Here is an 18,614-nt window from a genome sequence, read left to right on the forward strand (position 1 = left end):
TGTTTTATCATCCTGGAATGTCCACACGCAACTTAGCTCCTTGTGCTCTTTTCCATCTTCCCACCAAGCACCATTCTTACTTCACACAAAGTAATATGTTTTCAATTTTTTTATTGCAAGAAAATTAAGTTGTAAACTCAAGCTCTAAAAGTTACAATGAACAAAAAGACTGCTTAGAAACTTTGGCTGCTTTGATCAAAAAGGGGGTAACACGCCTGCTGCTAATGGTTGTTAATAATTCACAAACAAGATTTAAAATGAGCATAACATAAAGGAAAACTGCTATTGCTGGAAGCTCTGAACTGTTGTAGCTTTGATGATGCTCCTTAAGCTGTTGTAGCTTTGATGATGCTCCTTGCTGACACTGAGTGGTGCAATTACCACATGCTGATGGAGGAGAGCTGCAATTACCACATTTTCTGAGTCAACTGCTGAGATATTTTTTTAGTTGGCATTGGTATTTATTTATGTGCTCATTGTAAGGAAATTTTATAAAGTGGTTCCCCAATATTTGTAACAGAATACCAGGGAGAGACCTAGATACTTCTTTTTTTTCCCCCTACCATAAAAATCATTGCTTTGCATTAAATCCCTACTGCGAGTAGCAGTCTGTGCTTCCAACCTAGCTGAAATCACTATGGGAATCAGTGGGGAGCTCTGTGTAAGAAAAATTGTAGCACAAAGTGCTGGAGACCTTGAGAAATTTTGTATGAAATCATCTTGCCCTTTATCAAGGGTGATGTTCATTTGTTTATTTTTGCAAGCTCAGTGGTAAAAGTGGGGATAATTAACCTTTTTGTCCTAGATTTACCAAGGACTCAGAGCTATTTGGGGAAGGACCCAAACAAATTATTTTCATTTAATAGTGTGATTGCCATGATTGGCAGCATAAAAAGCAGACTGAGTGTCTGCTCATACACCCATGAATCTTCTTATGTCATTTCAACCGACTTTTTTTTTCTCCCATCTTGCCTTTCTGCTAGAAATATTTAAAGATTATTCTGAGATCAGGAGCAAATTGGAAAATTTGGTGCTAAAACGAATTCATCTGTTTTCAAGAATGAAGTGACAGGAAGGGGGACATATTTTCACCCCTTCATCAAGACTGTCTGGACCTTGAGTCTAGAGGTGATTGACAACAGAGGCCAGGCACGTAGCTTGTTTGCCCATGGAATGTGTCATGGCATGTACAGATAAGGTCTAGGAAGGAGCTGAACAGTTCACATTTTTCAGTTTTTGTTTTGGAAAAAAAAACCAAAACAAGAAAACAAAAGTACCCCAACCAGTGCAGGAAAAAACCCTCACCTGCCATGCAAAAGTATTTAATATTTTCTTTCAAGTCATCAAAATATGTTCAGAGAATATTAGAGTTACAATAACACTGGAAAAAAGACAGGAAACAACTAAGCAATCTTATGTCTCCTTCTGTAGACGTGTATATATGACAAATTCTTTCATGTTATGATAGGATGGTATTTTTAATTTTTTTAAGACCTCGCTTTCTTCACTGTTAATATTTGTCAGTGCAACATGTGGCTGTGAGCAATCTGAGATCCAAAGGTTCCCACCTCATCAGCTGTAGTTACTGGATGACATCCAGTGATCAGGGCTCAGCTTAGCAACTTCCATGAGAAATTACAAGCTTTAGTCCTTGGTCCCTGATGCCACAGCTGGCCACACAAGGCATCCCATGTCAAATTGCTGTGGAGCTCCACTCGTCAGTGCTTGTCAGATCTGTGACCTCAGGACACAGGAAAAAAATGCAGTTGACTTATCAGGCCTAAAAAGAAATGTAATGATGCACATGTTTGCTGAAGTTTCAGAAATACTCTTGTATTTTTTATTTGTATACATATGCATGTATGTGTACAGGGGCATGCTTAGTCCATTGAATGACAAGCAGATCCTGGTGGTCCTGGTTCCTTAGCTCAGAGCCAGAGGTACAGTTCTGCACTCTGGGCAGCAGATCTTTAGAAATTGCTGGAGAAGGGTACATTGATCTGTCTGCCTTTGCCATTTCACACAGCATGTGGGAAATGGAAAAGTCTGATTATAGATGGCTCTACATTTTCTGGAAGAGGTAGAACAACATAGGTTTGAGTGGACAAGGTACCAAATACACTGGTGGTGACTCGACTCACCTGACCAACTGCATCTTGCCAGTGGCCCCACACCTTGTGAACTGGTTTTAATTTATCTTTCAGTGGCTGACCTCTCATTTGTCGTGTTGACAGACAATGGCCACCTGAGAATACTAGCTACTATTATAGGGTCACTGAGACTGAAGAGAAAATGGAGAAAATAACAAGAAATATAAAACTGATAGTCTGTCTTTAAACATATAGCTGGATAAATGGTCATTCTGAATCTGGTTGTGCCCAGAAATACAGCTATTCTGTTGGTATTAAGCAACTTGATGTACTTCACCTTCTAAGAAGAGCCTCAAGCAAAAACATGTATTTCATTATAGGTGGGAAGGAATTAGATGCTTATAGGCTGTTGACTATCCTTGAACTGAGCATTCTGACTCAGAGAAAATGTAGATGTATAGAGAGGAGCACAGAGAAGATGGAAGCCATTCCTCTAGCTGGATCCAGCAATACTTCCTATTAAGAAAACATGCCTAACTGTTTTCAGAAGATTTCAAATGCCCTGTTAGTATACAGTGGAAAGATGTCAGAGTCAAGGGTTTCCCTTGGGTGTCCTCTGAAAGAGCTTGTAAAATATGAAATCTGAGAAACAGTCAGAAAATAGCTTTTGGGGAAGGTGAGTCATGTGAGGACCACCCACTGGGCTTTTAATCTACAGGAGAGGTTAAAATCATGTTTTCTGGAAAACTTAACAGGTATTTGTGTCTTGGTCTAACAGAGGAGAGTCTTGTAAAGGAATCACTCAAGTCTTCACTGTGTCTTACAAGGATACATCTGAATTTTCTCATTTGAAGAAGGGCATAAATAGTATTTCTAACTGGGCAAAAGTGGGTTGCAGTGATAGAAACATCCACAAGCAGAGGTAGAGCCAATGAGTAAGGGTAACCCTAAAAACTGAAGGTGTTATGGGAGATGACAGTAAAGAGTTTTCATTAAGATTGAATATTAATTAGTGACATGGCTATTAACGATGACAGTAATTAACAGAGGAAGGAAAGACTTGTCATTGTCCCAAGGGTGAGTAATCAGTCTTGGCAGGTGATAAATAATGGTTCAGCAATCTCAGCAGAAAGATACTCTGTCTGCCTCAGGACAACTGGAGAACAGCTATACCATCTTCCAGGCTCTTGGCAACATTCAGGAATGACTTCATGTTTTTAACAGAGACAAATTAAAATTCCTGATCTAAGTGCGGCTTATATTCTGGAGTGGCTGATCACAGGAGTTCTGTTTGAGTCAGTGCTTTCAGCTTACTTGCCCCTTTAAACCTTTCTTAATGGGTAAGAAAGACTGGGGAACAAGCTTTAAATGTTGCTTGAATTTTATATTCTAGTTTGATGGATATTGAATAGATTACTCAAAAGTGGCCTAGAGCTGGGGACATGATCATTCTATATAAAAATGGATTGGGACTTAATCCTGCACTAAGTATTCATGTACATCTGGAGAGGGATCCTGCAGCATGCGTTTCATCTCCCTTGAGCACAGCAGTGTAATACTGCAGATGTTTTTCAGGTTATCAGCTGTCATGTCACTTGGCAATACAACGCCTAAGAGATCACTGCAAGCCTGTAACCTGAGATCAAAATCAGGAGAAACAGCGGACTTTTTAGTTTGGGTGATGAATTGAAAACCCAGGAAAGACTCCTGTTTCACTTGATCCAAGACAGCATTTTGTGAAATTTTGTTTTGTTTATAGCAAAACAGAAGCACTTCAGTTTGAGTCTTCTTGAATGATTTTTCTAACCATAAATGTTCTGTCTTTAAAATATTTTTATTTAGTAAACGGTGAAAGGGAATATTCATGTTTATTAAATAGAATACTTTATTAACAAACTTGTCAAAACAGGAGTTATTGACTCTGGACATGTTCTCCATATGTTATTCAGCTGGAAGTGTTCACTAGATTTGTTCTCATTTAGCAGATAGTTTTGGTCAATGGCACTATGTCCAGGTGGAGGCTGGTGACAAGTGGTGTCCCTCAGGGCTCTGTCTTGGGACTGGTGCTCTTTCATATCTTTATTAGGCATAGACTGCGAGACCGAGTGCACCCTCAGCAAGTTGGCCAGGGAGACAAAGCTGAGCAGTGAAGTTGACACAACAGAAGGATGGGATGCCAGCCAGCAGGGCCTGGGCAGGCTGGAGAAGTGGGCCCACAAGAACCTTATGTGGCTCAACAAGACCAATGCAAGGTGCTGCAACTGGGTTGGGGCAGTCCCAGTACAGACCGGGAGATGAGCTCATTGGGATCAGCCCTGCTGTGAAGGACTGGGAGATTCTGGTGTATGAAAAGCTGGACATGACCCAGCAACATGCGCTTGGAGCCTTGAAAACCAGCCCCATCCTGGGCTTCGTCAAAAGCTGCATGGCCAGGAGTTCAAGGGAGGGGTATCTGCCCCTCTGCTCTTTTCTTGTGAGACACACTAGGAACAATGCATCCAGAAGAACTTGGACCTGTTGGAATGAGTCCAGAGGAGGGCCACAAAGGTGTTCAGAGGGCTGAAGCACCTCTTCTATGACAACAGGCTGAGAGAGCTGGGCTTGTTCAGCCTGGAGAAGACAATGTTCCAAGGAGACCTCATTGCAGCCTTCCAGTGTTTAAAGGGGGCTTATAAAAAGGGGAGCAACTTTTTACATGGGCAGATAGTGATAGGACAAGGGGTAACGGTTTTAAGATGAAAGAAGGTAGATTAGGACTATGTGTAAAGAAGTTTTTACAATTAAGGTGGTGAGGCAGTGGAACAGGTTGCCCAGAGAAGTTGTGGATTCCTCATCTCTGGAAGTGTTTGGGCCAGGTTGGACAGAGCTTTGAGCAACTCAGTCTAGTGGATGGCATTTCTGCCCATAGCAGAGGAGTTGGAACTGGATATTTTAGGGTGCCTTCCAGCCCAAGCCAGTCAATGATTCTATAAAGTATTACAGCGGCTATTAGTCTACTGTATGTGAATGCAAATATTTCTCAGGAAATTGACCGTATGCTGAGAAGGGCTTGGTGTTATCCCTACATCCAGACATAGCATCATTAAGTTGTGCTGCATGATGTTGTAACTTGGTATGGACTTGATAAATTGCCTCCAAGTGCCTTTGCTGATTGACTTTGGACAGCTCAAGTTCGATGGCTTGTACACACCATTATGTTTCATTTTTAGCGTAACTTTCAGAGTACGTGATTTAACTAAATTTTGCTGCCTTGTCAGATTGTATTTTGAAAACAAGCCTTAGCTTCTACTGAACAGTGACAAGATTTCCACTTGTACCATTTCCATGCAAGGAACAGAGAGGTTGTATACATTCAGAGGATCAGTCCTAGAGAACTTGATGCTCTTTATAAGATAGCAACAACTTTCATAATACTTGATGGGCCCTGAAAACCTAATGAATTACCTGATGGACCTTAAAGACTCACTTCTCTGCTCCTGGCCACCAGTGTGATCACTAGCTGGTGACAGCTCAACCGTGCTGTGGTTATAGGCCCTCTGAATACAACTTCCAGCTCTGAGACATTGCTTGTCTTTGACATAAGCAAGATCTTCCTCTGTCTTTTTTTGATGTTTCAGTTTTGTACATTACAGGTGTGAGGTGACAGTAAAAGCTCCTTCATCTTCTTGCTAACTAGCACTTGCAGAAATGTAACTCTGTGTGTGAGGTGAGAGAGAAGCAAATGGGAGGCAACAAGATACATGGAACCACAAGAGTTGTATCTGACTTAAGAGTATAACAATTTTTTTTCAAACAAAAATCTTCTCTGGGACTTAGTACCTGTCAGTAACCATGTAATAGCACAAGCAGGAAAAACATTCTGAAACCTCAGCAGAGATGAAAAAGAAAATGGAGTAAAATTCCTATCGGTTCTATCATACCTATCTCAATGTTATCTCTCTCTAGGGCTCTCAAACCCTGAGGTCTCTCAGTGCTTAATGATCTCTTTCTTTTTTGTTTTATTTTCTTTTTTTATGTATTTTTTTTGTTGTTGGTTTGTTTGTTAAGGTTCTGATATTGTGCAGTGGCTTATGAAGAACCTCAGCATTGAGGATACAGGTAAGGTGACCACAGCTGGGGAGGAACAGGTACTCCATCTATATTGTGTGTGCCATTACACAATAAATACTGCTTTGCTGCAGTCTAAAATACCAGTAAAACAACACAGCTGATTTAAGCATTGGAGGGAAGGAGGAGGGAAAGCGTTGAGTGAACATCTTAATTAAGTCTAATGCCTTACACTGCAGCACACAGAAATCCCATTTTAGAAGTTTTAGCCTGTCTGTGAAACTGCTGCTACCTAGGGAAGACTGATTGATTTTGTTTCTAGACTTAGAAAGGAAGTTGGTGTCTGTGTGTGGTTAAGCAGGCAAATGCAGTGGCAGGTTTTTATGGCATGAAAAAAGAGAGCCAGAACTGACAGAACATACTGGCCAAGGATGACACAGACACCATGATGGGATCAGATGACAGCTTCTAGTTAATCACAGCAGATAAATGGATAATCAGCCATAAAGAGTGATCAGCGCATGGGCACAGTCCAAATAGTTCACTCTTCAGAGAAACCAAAATCATTTTGGCACGCTTATGACCTATTGAGAAAAGAGGAAGTAGCGATCTGCAGGTCCAGAACTTTCTCTTGTCAGAACAGGGCAAAAATCCAGTTCTTCTGCTGCCTTACTGTCACCATGTGAAAGCAGAGATAGAGTGTCGTATCACTCAGCAGGGCATCCTTAAACCCACATCTCTTCTCATGAGTCCTGTCAGGTCCCAAATCTGAATTTCAGCTGCAGATGATAGTTTTATAATCTACCTGGGGGTGCATGAGCAGCTGGTGTGTATTTTTCAATTCTGAGATAGTTGATGCAGCTCTTGACAGCTGGCATTGGTTGAAAATCTGTGCAGCTGTGCCTCTGCACTGTTGAAGGTTGCGCTGGCAGCACCAGGATTTGTATTCCCCTTTGCCTCTGCACCATTTGCTCTACCAAGGGGCAATGCTGCAGTGTCAGAATGCGTCTTTATGAATAAATATCTTGCTAATGACCTGATGTTGCAGGTGTTTATTCGATTTGGTAGAGACAAAGGAGGTTCTCTGATGAGACAGGCTTCTTGTTAGCTGTCATCTGTGATTGATAATGTTCTTTGAAATGAATTTCATGTTCTAGAGCTGAACTGGTGTGCAGCATTTTGTAAACACAAAACTAACAGGTTAAACTTTTGAGCGATGTTTCATCTGTATTGTAAAGCTGATTTGTGCACTCCTCCTTTGCATGGTTTGGTTGTAAGTAGTAAGGATGGGGTGTGGGTTCAGAGAGGCATGTGGGCACCAGATTTCACATGAGTCATCACCAGAGCTGCTGTTGAAAGAAAAGAAATGTGCAGTGCATGTCTTCCTGATACATCCCTGCGGTTTTCTCTCTTTTACAGGGGAAGCAATACACTTGGGAAGTCTTATTGCTGCACAGGGTTATGTCTTTCCAATCTCAGATCATGTCCTTACCCTGAAAGATGATGGGACATTCTACCGTTTTCAGGTTGGTGAGCCCTCTGACTCCCCTGTGGCCCCTTCCACTGTCCCTGCAGTCATACTGCTGAAAACATCCTCGCTTTAGCCCTAAGCAACCATTAGGTCTGTGAAGCCAGGGATTGAGGCTATCTTGGTAGAGGCCATAGGAAGTTACCAACTCCCTTTAAAAAGATGTGTTTTGATACATGATGTTCAAGGCTGTTGTGCTCTGATTTGAATGAAGCCAGGAGAAGGAAAATGGCTTTCAGGCTCTGACTCTGGCACAGAATTTAGTAGCCATTCTTCTGTGCAAAAGGGACTAGGGCAAATTTAGGAGTTGGACATTCAAGTTCTGGCACATCAGAAAATTCAAAGTTTTACTCTCCCTTGCTTACAGATTGCTGTGGGAGAGGGCAAGCATCAGGCTTTGGCTCTTCTACAAAGGATGTATAACCTTGGCAGTCACCTAAACTGGGACATCTGCATCCCTCAGTGTCCCTGTGCCTCCAGATGTGCTGAATTTTTAAAGCATACTGTGCTTAAATTCTGTGCCCTGTCCAAAATCTGCTACTGTAAGCTTCCTAGATAACCAAGTGCATGTACTGCAACAACTCCTTTTGGACAGATTGTGTAACTTTAGAAGGAGCAGTAAGTCCACAGTTGGGAGTCCTACTGCATAATCCTGCTGCCTGAACTTGTGTTTTTCTGTTATATGACCCCAGGGAGATCCCTTATCTTTCCTGTGAACTCTTTTCTGTTCATCCTCCTGTTACTCCTTTACATTTTTTTTCCTCTTTTTTAGCTTTTACTTAAAAAGCCAGCTCTGCTCTTTGCATCTGATGTTGCTGCTGCTTGTGTTCACTGTCCTGCTAATGTGGTATTGTGTTATCATATGTGACCAATGTCATGGTGAACAATGGCAGGCGTCATTCAGACTCAGATTTTCCATACAATTACTTTTCTTTTCTGAAAGTCCTGCTTTCCTGTAATGTAAGATGTGACATAGCCCATTTAGCTGTATTTTTTCTTTTTTAAAAGAATGACACCATAAGAAGCTGTCCTGTGCTGCTCTCAGAAGCTACATTTCAATATAATTTAATTTCTTTTTCTTGTTTTAAGCATGTGTAAACCACACCACCAAACTGACAGCTTGTTGAGTTTTCTCCCTTATCTTTCTTACAATTTTTGCATATTCTTTACCTGTTGTCATTTCCTGCAACAGACCTCCTCAGATGTTTTCTGCAAAAATAACCTGATAGAGAATCATGTTTCATTTTCATTTCTCTTCTTGCTACTTTTTACCTCAACATCAGTCCCTCCTTTAACAGTAGCTCTTTATATTCCAAAGTTCATAAGATAGATCCAAGTGAGGAACATTAAACCCTATATTGTTTGAATCCTCCATGTTTTCTCACTGTACTCTGGTGCAAGGAATAGTCTGTGTGTTAATGTCCTGTGCTCATTTGTTGCATTACATCCATAATGCAAAACAGTGTTCTGTAATTTGCTTCGTCACCAGGACATTATTTTTCATTTATGTAAAAACTGAAATACAGCCACATACAGTAATTTCTTGTAATTAATTGTAGCAATGGCAATATGCAGACCTGGATAGAAAACAAAAGCAGTAAGCTTAGCAGGACTTCTGCTTTTGGAATTACTCTAAACAGCTAAGTTTTGACCTCTGCTATCTGTTATAATTAAAAAGTAAATTGTTTTGTAGTCTGCCAACCACACTGGTAGCTGCTCCAAAAAAGCAAGTGCTGTGTAGCATATAGATAAGGCCATGAGGTTTGTTGTGCTTTAAAAAAAAAAAAATTAATATGTCAATTCCTGGAGAAACAAAAGGTTCTTGAGGATAGAGCATAAGAGGTCCACATTCAGGTAAGCTGGCAACAGAGTCTAAATTTTCATCAGGATATCCTCCTCAAGAAGCAGCTTGTATTACAGCATCTCTATTTACCTGCAGTGAGGAATGTTAAAGGTCATACCTTTCTGGAAAAGCATCCTTACTTTTACTGAGATCTGTAGCATTTGTTTTCCCCTGAAGGCAGAGACTGGGTGGTAGACTTTGATTGTTCTCTTTGTGCTTGTAGTATTTTTCTGCATTTGAATTGTGTTTCATCTCTTGAATTACAAAAACGTGTATGGTTTTTCTTAGGCACCATACTTTTGGCCCTCAAACTGCTGGGAACCAGAAAACACAGACTATGGTGAGTGTAATTATTTCTTGAAGAAAGTTAGTACAGAACATGTGTGAAAAATTGTCCTTAAAATAATTGTTAATTACTTTTGCCATCTAAACCCTTCATCCACAGAGTTTCTTGTGAGATGGCAACATTAGAGGCAGATACATGCCCATCTCAAATACATGAACTAAAATCCTGGGGTGTCTCAAGCCCGTGGAGATGGAGCCATTATGCTCAGTGGGGCCAGAGTTTTGCCTCTTGTTACCTTTATTCTCCCATAGCTCTGTTCATTTCAGCAGGATTTATGGCAAGCAGAATACTGGTTCTTGGGAATCTCAAACAATACCAACATTGCTTTTGTGGGGAAAAGTACTCTGATCTGTAGCTGAATCTGATGTACTGAACAATAAAATTTACCTTATCTGGGCACTCACCTGACTGCTCAATAAACCAGTATATATCTAATGACAACCCATAGTTAAAAAAGTAAAAGTTATTATTTTAAAAAGTTAAAGTTTTAAAAGTTATTATCAGACTTATTTTTCCAATTTTTTTAGGATTACCAGATGATAGGGTAAAAGAGAAGACTGAGCATGGTTTATGAGCTAATAAACTGCAACATGGTGTGTTAAACATGTGAGTGCCTGCATACAGTGATAATACATAAAGAAAATATGTCAGTGTTGTTATCTTGAGCTGTCTGCTTGCAATACTGCTGTCTCTTCCAGAACTGCGCTTCTTTCACAGTTAAATGATAAAATTAATTACTGCGTCCTGGTGTGGCTTTGGAAGAGGAAGTGTATCTGTGTGCACTCATAAAACAGGAGCTTCTGGAAGTCCTTCTTTTATCTCATAACCTAAGATTAGTTTAGAACTGCTCCCTGAATAATCAGTTGGGTTTTTTCTTTCCCATGTTATAATTAATCATCATTATGGATTCTGGAAGTCATTTGCTGGGGTGAAGAAGTAGCTTGCAATGGTGTATGTCATATGGTGGTTCATTTGTAGTCCTCATGTGCAGGAAAGTTAGCACAGACTTACATGTTTATCCCAGTGAGGGAACTGCTTTGGAGAAAGCATGATGCTGTTCAGTATATGCAAAATAATTTCCAGATTTTACAGTCATCATATATCACTATGTGAACTGTGCCAAAGATGTATTCTGTAAATACCAGAATAAAAATGTGAAGAAGGAAGTTCTGTTTTTTCCAGCAATATCAGATAAATAATTGTTTTTGCAGTCTGATTACTGTGCTGCAATGGCATGGAGTGGAGCAGAACACCTCAAAATTAAGCCCTACAAGCTGACCCACACCTGGACACACGTCAACTGCATTAGGTCTGAGCCCTGTAGTAACAGATTTGCATCTGTCCCAGAAATCTCTAACATATGCTTATAATCAGACTTTGCATATCAGAGGTCTGTACAGATGGGTCTTCCCAGGAATTAATCCCAAACTAAACTGAAATAAAACCGAAATCCCAGCAGCACTCCATACTTTTTTTTTATTTGCATGTGTCCACGGACTGTGAGACAACTGATTCTCACTTTATTTGGTGTCATAAGTGACTTATAGTGAAAACAGCCCATGAGATGTATAACTAGAAATGAACTGATCAGCTCTGGTTACCATGTACAATACTGACTCACTGTGTGACTGTTAAGAGTTATAGAAATAGCATAGAATAGAATTACATGAGTAGCACTGGGGCTCTGTTATATACTTCAGACCTAACTATACACCCACAGTGTGCTGTGGACCTTGTGTTTCAGCCTGTAATGGAAACGGGGTGAGTTTGGCAGATCTCAGAGTTTGGGTAAGGCTTTCCCAGAAGGTTTGGTCTTGCCTACTGAGCTCACCTTGTCCCTCAAAATCCCAAACCACATGCAATTCAGCAGCAGCTGCCTATGGTGAAATGTGACAAGCCTTCTTTTAAACATTTGAAATTTGTAGAATTAGTGAATGGAGCATATTAAAAATGCCCAGATATACCATATTTCTGTTTTCGTTTCAATGTTCTTTATACTTATTTTTTTCTTACAAGAGCAGAAAAGAAGTCCAGGGATGCTTACTTTGGCAGGCATATTCCCAGAGTCCTGAGAGGAGCAGGTTGCTAATGCTGTATCTTTTACCAGCCCCAGGAGCAATTGTGCCTTTTTCAGGCATCTTGTTAGGTCCAGGCACCTGCTCTCAGCACTCTTAAATGAGATGTCTGAGGTGTTTAGGGCCTCTGAGATTACTAGTGGGCAATGTCAGCTGAGTGTTGAGCCCTCTCACTCTTTGACTCATGTTGCTTTCTGATGAAAATGAACAGTCTATGGACCACCTTTTTCCTTCTTTTTCTATAAGATCTAGTACTAATAATGTGTCTGTAATCGTTTTCCTTTTCTTTTTCCTCTCTAGCCATCTATCTTTGCAAACGGACCATGCAGAACAAAGCTAGACTGGAGCTGGCAGATTATGAAGCCGTAGGTACACTGCTGCTAGAATTTAAAGCTGGGGGGTGCAGGGATGGCTTTCCTTGCCAATTGAATGCTTCCATTTTGTGCTTTCGGGTCAGACTTTAGTGTGTCTTTTACTTAGTTGACAGAATTGTGTGAAGGTAGATAAGGAGACAGCATCAGGGCTATGATTGATGAATGTCCCTGGCTTTACAGTGACTCAAACTAAAGCACGTGCTGTATAGCCAGCCGTCTGGAATGGGGCAAACTACGCAGAAGTTTAGCTTGGTGTTCTGTTTCCGGTTAAGAAATCCTTGTTTATATAGCAGATTTTAACAAATGGAAATGGTGGATTTTCAGGTGTGCCACTGGGCAATTAAATTGTTCATGAGCCATCTCATTACAAAAGTTTTCAGATATTAGACTTTGAATGTTTTCAATATGCCTGTAAAAAATATTACTCAGGCTTATTCAGAACATGTTCTCTGATATGAAATACCAGTAAAAATATCCCAAACCTTCATGTCAGACTGTGCAGGGTTTGGGTAAAAAGGAGTGGGAACATGAAGGCAGGAGAGGCAGGGCTGTGTATTTCTTTGAATACCAGCAGTGAAACACTCTGAGCAGCTAAACTTTTCTATCATGTTGACTTTTTTCTGTTTACCAGCTCAACAGTGTCACAGCTGAATTTCATATTTGCATTTTTCTGCTGGGGGGCTTGTTTACAAAACTAGTTCTAGTGGACTTCTATGGTCATATATTACAGTGAAAACATTTATATTGTATATATTTGAATATATTTTAGGGGTGTTTTTTTCCCCTAAGAATGGAGTTTTTCCTTCTTCCTTCCCTTCTATGTTTTGGGACTTCGGTGCACATGGAGAGAGATAAATATGCCACTTATATAGTCTTATATAGTCCACCCTGGATATGCATCCAGAGTTTCCAAGAGTTCTAATCTTGAACACGCATAAAGGGAGGAATATAATAATCTGCATGTACTTACATGTCCTTTTGCTGAGTTTTCTCTTCTGCATTTTGCTGATTTCAGTATTAAAACTATTAAAATTGCTCACATCCAACCAATTAACTGTAAGTGCTCTAAAGATCTATCCTAAAGCAACAAAAGGCTGTGCAGTGGTGCACATACTCCCACACACATGCAGCAAGGCTATGGCTAAGTACTTTTGCACATTGTTGCCTACTTAGAGTAGCAATGCTCCAGTGATGGCAAATAATTAGATCTTGGCAGTCTCTCATTTTTCTTGTGAATATTGCATTGCACAATTAGAGATTACTTGTGCATTCAAACTTTTTCTCTTAATTAGAGACATTCAGATAAGAATGGCACTGACTCCTTATTCATTATGGGAGCTGAAGAAGATACAGCAATGGAGATGTAAGCTAAGCACAAGTGAGAGAAATAAGCTTGCAGGAGTGAGAAAGAGCCCTGTACATTCAGTACACATTTTTGGAGATGCAGCATGAGAATGTATCTCCGTTGCTCCAATGACCTGGAGCTCTGAAAGAGAATCTCTACCCAGCATCTCAGGGGACATCTCATTTTTAGGTTCTGCTTGCAGCATTCATAGGCAACCTTCCACCCCCCGTTTATACTGGGTAGACCAGAGGTCTTGATGATATGATTCAGCCTGTATAATTGCATTCAGTTTCGTTTATAATTGGTCAAACATAAGCATGATTCAAATACTGCTTTGGTTGATGATGTTTCATGGGCTTCAGCATATTCACTTCAGGGGGCACATGTGAACATAATTTAAAACAAAATGAAAAAAACCCCACCCACAAAAATTGATGTTCAGATAATTACAAGTAGTTCTTCCTTGTAGACACAGTTAAGGAAATCATCACAGTTCAGCACAGCTGTAAATCATTTGCTTTACTGTTTTCCTCCATGTGTACAGGCTTAAACTGTTACATGGCCTTTGTGATAACAGAGCCAAGCTTTATGTTTTGTGTTATACAAGAGTTTAAAGTAAATAATGGGAAGATTTTTTCCTTGCATTGATATGCATGGGCTTAAGCAGTTCCTTGAAATAAAGGTGGTAAATATAAAAAGAGGTAGAACTACAAGTGTTCATTTTCATTGTAAATTTGCAACAGTTTAAACCAGCTGTAATGGATTCTCAGTGTAAATTTGCAAGTTAAACCCACTGTAATGGAGAAAGTGTCAGCTTAAGGGTCTCACAGACCTCCTTTTTGGAGTGGGTGTGGATGTGTGACCCTGGGGTGCCATTTAAACCTGAAATTCTGGCCATGTCCCGAGTTTAACCTTGAACTGTGATGAAGTCACATCCACATCCAAATGTTCAGATCACTATGCTCTCTGTAATGGGTCTGGACCAGAGATGTAGAGCAAGACTGCATCTGGACCTAGTCTTTGCAGTAACTGTGTTCATTGTTCAGACAAACAAGCTATTTCCTTTTGTGAATCATCCTGGCAGTCCCCAGCCTTCAGCACTGTGCAGCTGTGCAGTGCTCTCAGGAGTGACCAGGACTGAACAAAGCAAGGGATGCTCAGGCTTAGCACCTTAGCAAAAGCCTGAAGAGAAGAGAGCAGTGGGGTAAGGATGAAAGGGAAATGTGCAGGTGGCAGCTGTCTGCTATCAGAAATGAAAGTCATCAGCTTCACAGAGCTTCTTAGTGTTATCTTTTGGGAACACGTCCATCAATTTTTTCATAGTAGAGCTCAAACTGTTTTCATCACACTCCATTAGTTATCCCTTTGGGTTGCAGCCCAAAAAGATGTGTTACAGCCTTGCTTTGCCTGCAAGATAGCTTACCTGAAACCAACACTGACTTCTGTGTCTTGAGTTTTACACTTTAAAAAAAATAAAGAATTAAGTAAGTGCACACCATGCTAACTGTGCTCTCAAGCAGTTGTTTTAATTACAGAGATTAGTTGTTCTTATTATTTTCATCTTTTGTCAGGAAAACTTAGCAAGACTTCAGAGAGCATTTGCAAGAAAGTGGGAATTCATCTTCATGCAAGCAGAGGCCCAAGTGAAGTGAGTAATCCCAGAGCACTGAACTGCACTAGTATTTAGAGCTGGGAAGGGAAGGGGATTCTGTACAAATAAAACTTCTATGTCAAAATCTTTACTGTGACTAAGCTCAGAAGGTGTTGGTGAAGTTTAATCACTGGCAGACTAGAAACAGAAGAGAGCCAATTCTGAAGGTCTGTGCCAGAATCTGAAACATAGTTTAATTATCTCTATGTAGAAATGTTGGTCAGGAGCTCCCAAGCCTGGATTCATCATGGGAGCTTGGACAATTCATGTGCCCAATCTGCTTCTACATTTTTGTAGTGGTTTTGTTTTGTATAAATGGAAATAATAGAATTTTGTCATCTGTCTGTATTACTCTGTGCTTGTAGAGTGTTTGTGAGTCGAAAATTATTGTCACTTCGATGTGATTATAAGGGTGGTATTTACAGCAGACTGAATTTGATTTTATCATTTATAGTAATCCCTAAGTTGACTCTGTTCTATCTCTACTCTGTAGTTCAACTCATGCTACTAAATGAAGAATTGGGTACCACTTAAGTGAAACTCCTATTTAGTATTTGTGGTTTTCCTACCCTTTGCTCATCCCTGAAATCTACTTTTTTCTTCTCATCTTCTCTTATGGAAGCAGTTTGAAGCCTCTTAGTATTTTGAGCATGTTTCATTATTGCTGGAAAGTGGGTATGGTCCAGGGTTTGTATACTGGTGTCTACAAGCTAGTACCTAGAACTCTCAGCATCCATTTTGTGCGTGCATGTAGTTGTCACCTATAACATGGAAGGGTTGGTGAAGATGACATGTGAGAACACCAGTACTGACACTCTGTACCACTGAAAGGAATTTGCACTTTCAGCATTAGATGCTAAAAAGTTGAGGAAGATAAGTTTCTTGAGGGTGTGACTTGAGGTATATGTCTCTAGCTTTGATTAAACCTTTGGAATTTTGATTAATTCTTTGCTTAATAACATTGTAATTATGTACCATTTAAATACATGATAGTTATCTTTTAAATTACAAGGTAATTAAAGAATTTTTTTTCCAACAAAAATACCAGTGTTCTGTTTGGAAGGGAAAATCAGAAGTTACGACAGCATTGTACTTTTAGTTAGTTAAAGGCTATTGCCAAGATGAAAAAAAAAGTCTTAAAACAAAATTCTGCATTCTGTCTAAAACATGTAATTATTACCTAAGAAAAAATGTAAATATCAGATTCTTTGTGATCACTGTTTCTTATTCATCTTTTCTCCATCCTGTTTTTTTTTTTAAACATAAGCATGAACTGGCCACTATCAACTTTTTTGCTGAATAGTTTCAGCTTCTTGGTTTCAAGTTCATGTGATGGCTCAGTCTTCAGGTTTCCAAATAAGGCAGGGATAGAATTCACAGTGTAATTCACAGCCCTAAGCTCACTAAAAAGGAAAAAAACCCAAAAAAACAAAATACCTGAAAACATTCCTCCTGCTTACCAAACTTTGTATTGCCTTCAACATATTTGGGGGGTTCCCATTGCTATACCTACATTGCTCAAAAACTGCAGCCACAGAGCATCTAGCTGGCTTGTGTCTTCATAGTTTAAAATACGAAATACTGAGTTATCAGTAGGTTTGGAGATACGAGCTGACCATCTGGGCTGAGCACAAAGTACTGGTGAAGTGCACTTATGAAGCCTCCAAGGGTGCCTCCAGTTTTTGTGTGCTCTGTGGTGTAAGACTTCACCTTCTGCTCTGGCCAGGTGTGAAGGACTCACTCAGACAAAGTAGTTTTGGGCTGGATATCCTCAGTGCAGTACAATGACTGCTGTCTGGCCACTGCTCTGTCTTAGTGCGGGGACAGAGCTTGTGCAGAAGTTGTTTCTTACCTCAGCCTTGCAAGGGGGAAATTCAGTGAGTGATGCCAAACTGTGGAAGATTTGGGTTTTTTGTGGGGAGGGGTAATCAGAAAGTTCAGTTTTAGTCCCCTGCTTCCTATCCTCTTGGTGCATTTCTAGCACAGACTTAGTTAAGGGTCACTGACTCTCCAGAAAAAAAACAGGTGGGAGAGAACCTGATGGTCAGAAATCCCAGCTGGTGTGGGTTTTTAACTCACTGTTTTGATTTCCCTGGAGGGCAGCAATCTGGGAATCCAGCATAGGGACGCTGTAAGCTTTTTTCAATCCTGCTTTGGAACTGGAGGCTGTTCCTCCTTCCATGTGCCTCCTCCAGTCTCTGTGCAGGTAGATCTTGCAAGCTGCTGGTGACTTTGCTGTGCTCATGCATAGAGCTGAGCGTGGGCAGGAGTGAGGCACCAGATGTGACTTAACTGCTTCCAAGAGATAGGGAAACAGTTGCTTTGAACAACCTCTAGTTGCCTTTGGGCTATAAGTGCTTTGAGGAAGTTGATTCACTGGCTGCATCAGGGCTGAAATTACTGAATTACTGTTGTGCCAGCCCAGTCGACTCTCTCTTGGGTGGGTGCTGCTTGCACAGGGCCGTGCAGCAAGCTCAGCTGTGGTCACCTGTGCTGTCACCCCTTGCTTTGCCAGCACTGGGGGACAAAGGCAGAGCCAGTGTTTGAGTTGAAAGCTCTAAGGAGGAGTGGCCACAAGTGCTGCCCATGGTGTTATTGCTGGGAATTCCTGGAATAGCTGTGTCTTTGCAGTTTGTAGTCATGCCAGTGGTGCTGCTGGGTCCTGGTGGGTCTCCTGACACAGACAATGCCACAAACTTCCCCCAACCTGTCAAATCAGAGTCTGGGAACAGAGTATCAGGAAAGGTGATTTTCCTCAACAGATGAAAAAACAGGCATTAAATTTTCCACATTAATAGGAAATCTCTTTTACACTACATTGAAGTAAATATCAGTGATATTTTATTCATGGCATGTGGCCTTACAAGTATGAATGTGACATTGCTGTACAAGAATAAGCTGATTTCTGAATTTTTTGTCATGGTGTTAAAAACCCCATCTAGAAACTGTATCAAAGAAGAAAGTTTGACGAGTACATTGACTCATACATTTATGCTTTTGTTTTCAGAATCGACAGGAAAAAGGATAAAACAGAAAGAAAGATTTTGGACAGCCAGGAAAGAGCATTCTGGGATGTGCACAGGCCTGTGGTAAAGCTCTTTTTGAATGATGAGACTTTCCAATTTTTGACAGCAAAGTTTTAATACTAGTAAACACTGTGCTATGCACAAAGACATCACCTTAAAGTCACCACGTCGATTTTCCTTGCATTTCAAAACACACCAAGTGTCTACAAGATTCTTTTACACATTCTGGGCTTGTGCATGTGTAAGATTTGGAAATAAGTAATAAGTGTGAAGTTTGGAAAATTATTTA

The 18,614-nt window shown here is 40.4% G+C and overlaps 1 protein-coding gene across 4 annotated transcripts in view; it reads left to right on the forward strand.

Annotated features, from left to right (window-relative positions):
* The window catches only part of RGS6 (regulator of G protein signaling 6), a 283,923-nt gene that overhangs the window by 203,410 nt on the left and 61,899 nt on the right, over positions 1 to 18,614 (forward strand). For all 4 annotated transcript variants that reach the window (XM_071558236.1, XM_071558235.1, XM_071558237.1 and 1 more), the window contains 6 exons: positions 6,138 to 6,188; positions 7,557 to 7,663; positions 9,797 to 9,848; positions 12,230 to 12,294; positions 15,220 to 15,296; positions 18,307 to 18,388. In XM_071558236.1, the coding sequence (XP_071414337.1) occupies positions 6,138 to 6,188; positions 7,557 to 7,663; positions 9,797 to 9,848; positions 12,230 to 12,294; positions 15,220 to 15,296; positions 18,307 to 18,388 (434 nt within the window). The remainder of the gene's footprint in view (positions 1 to 6,137; positions 6,189 to 7,556; positions 7,664 to 9,796; positions 9,849 to 12,229; positions 12,295 to 15,219; positions 15,297 to 18,306; positions 18,389 to 18,614) is intronic.

This window comes from Pithys albifrons, chromosome 6 (genome assembly GCF_047495875.1).
Source record: "Pithys albifrons albifrons isolate INPA30051 chromosome 6, PitAlb_v1, whole genome shotgun sequence".
In the NCBI taxonomy this organism is placed as follows: Eukaryota; Metazoa; Chordata; class Aves; order Passeriformes; family Thamnophilidae; genus Pithys; species Pithys albifrons.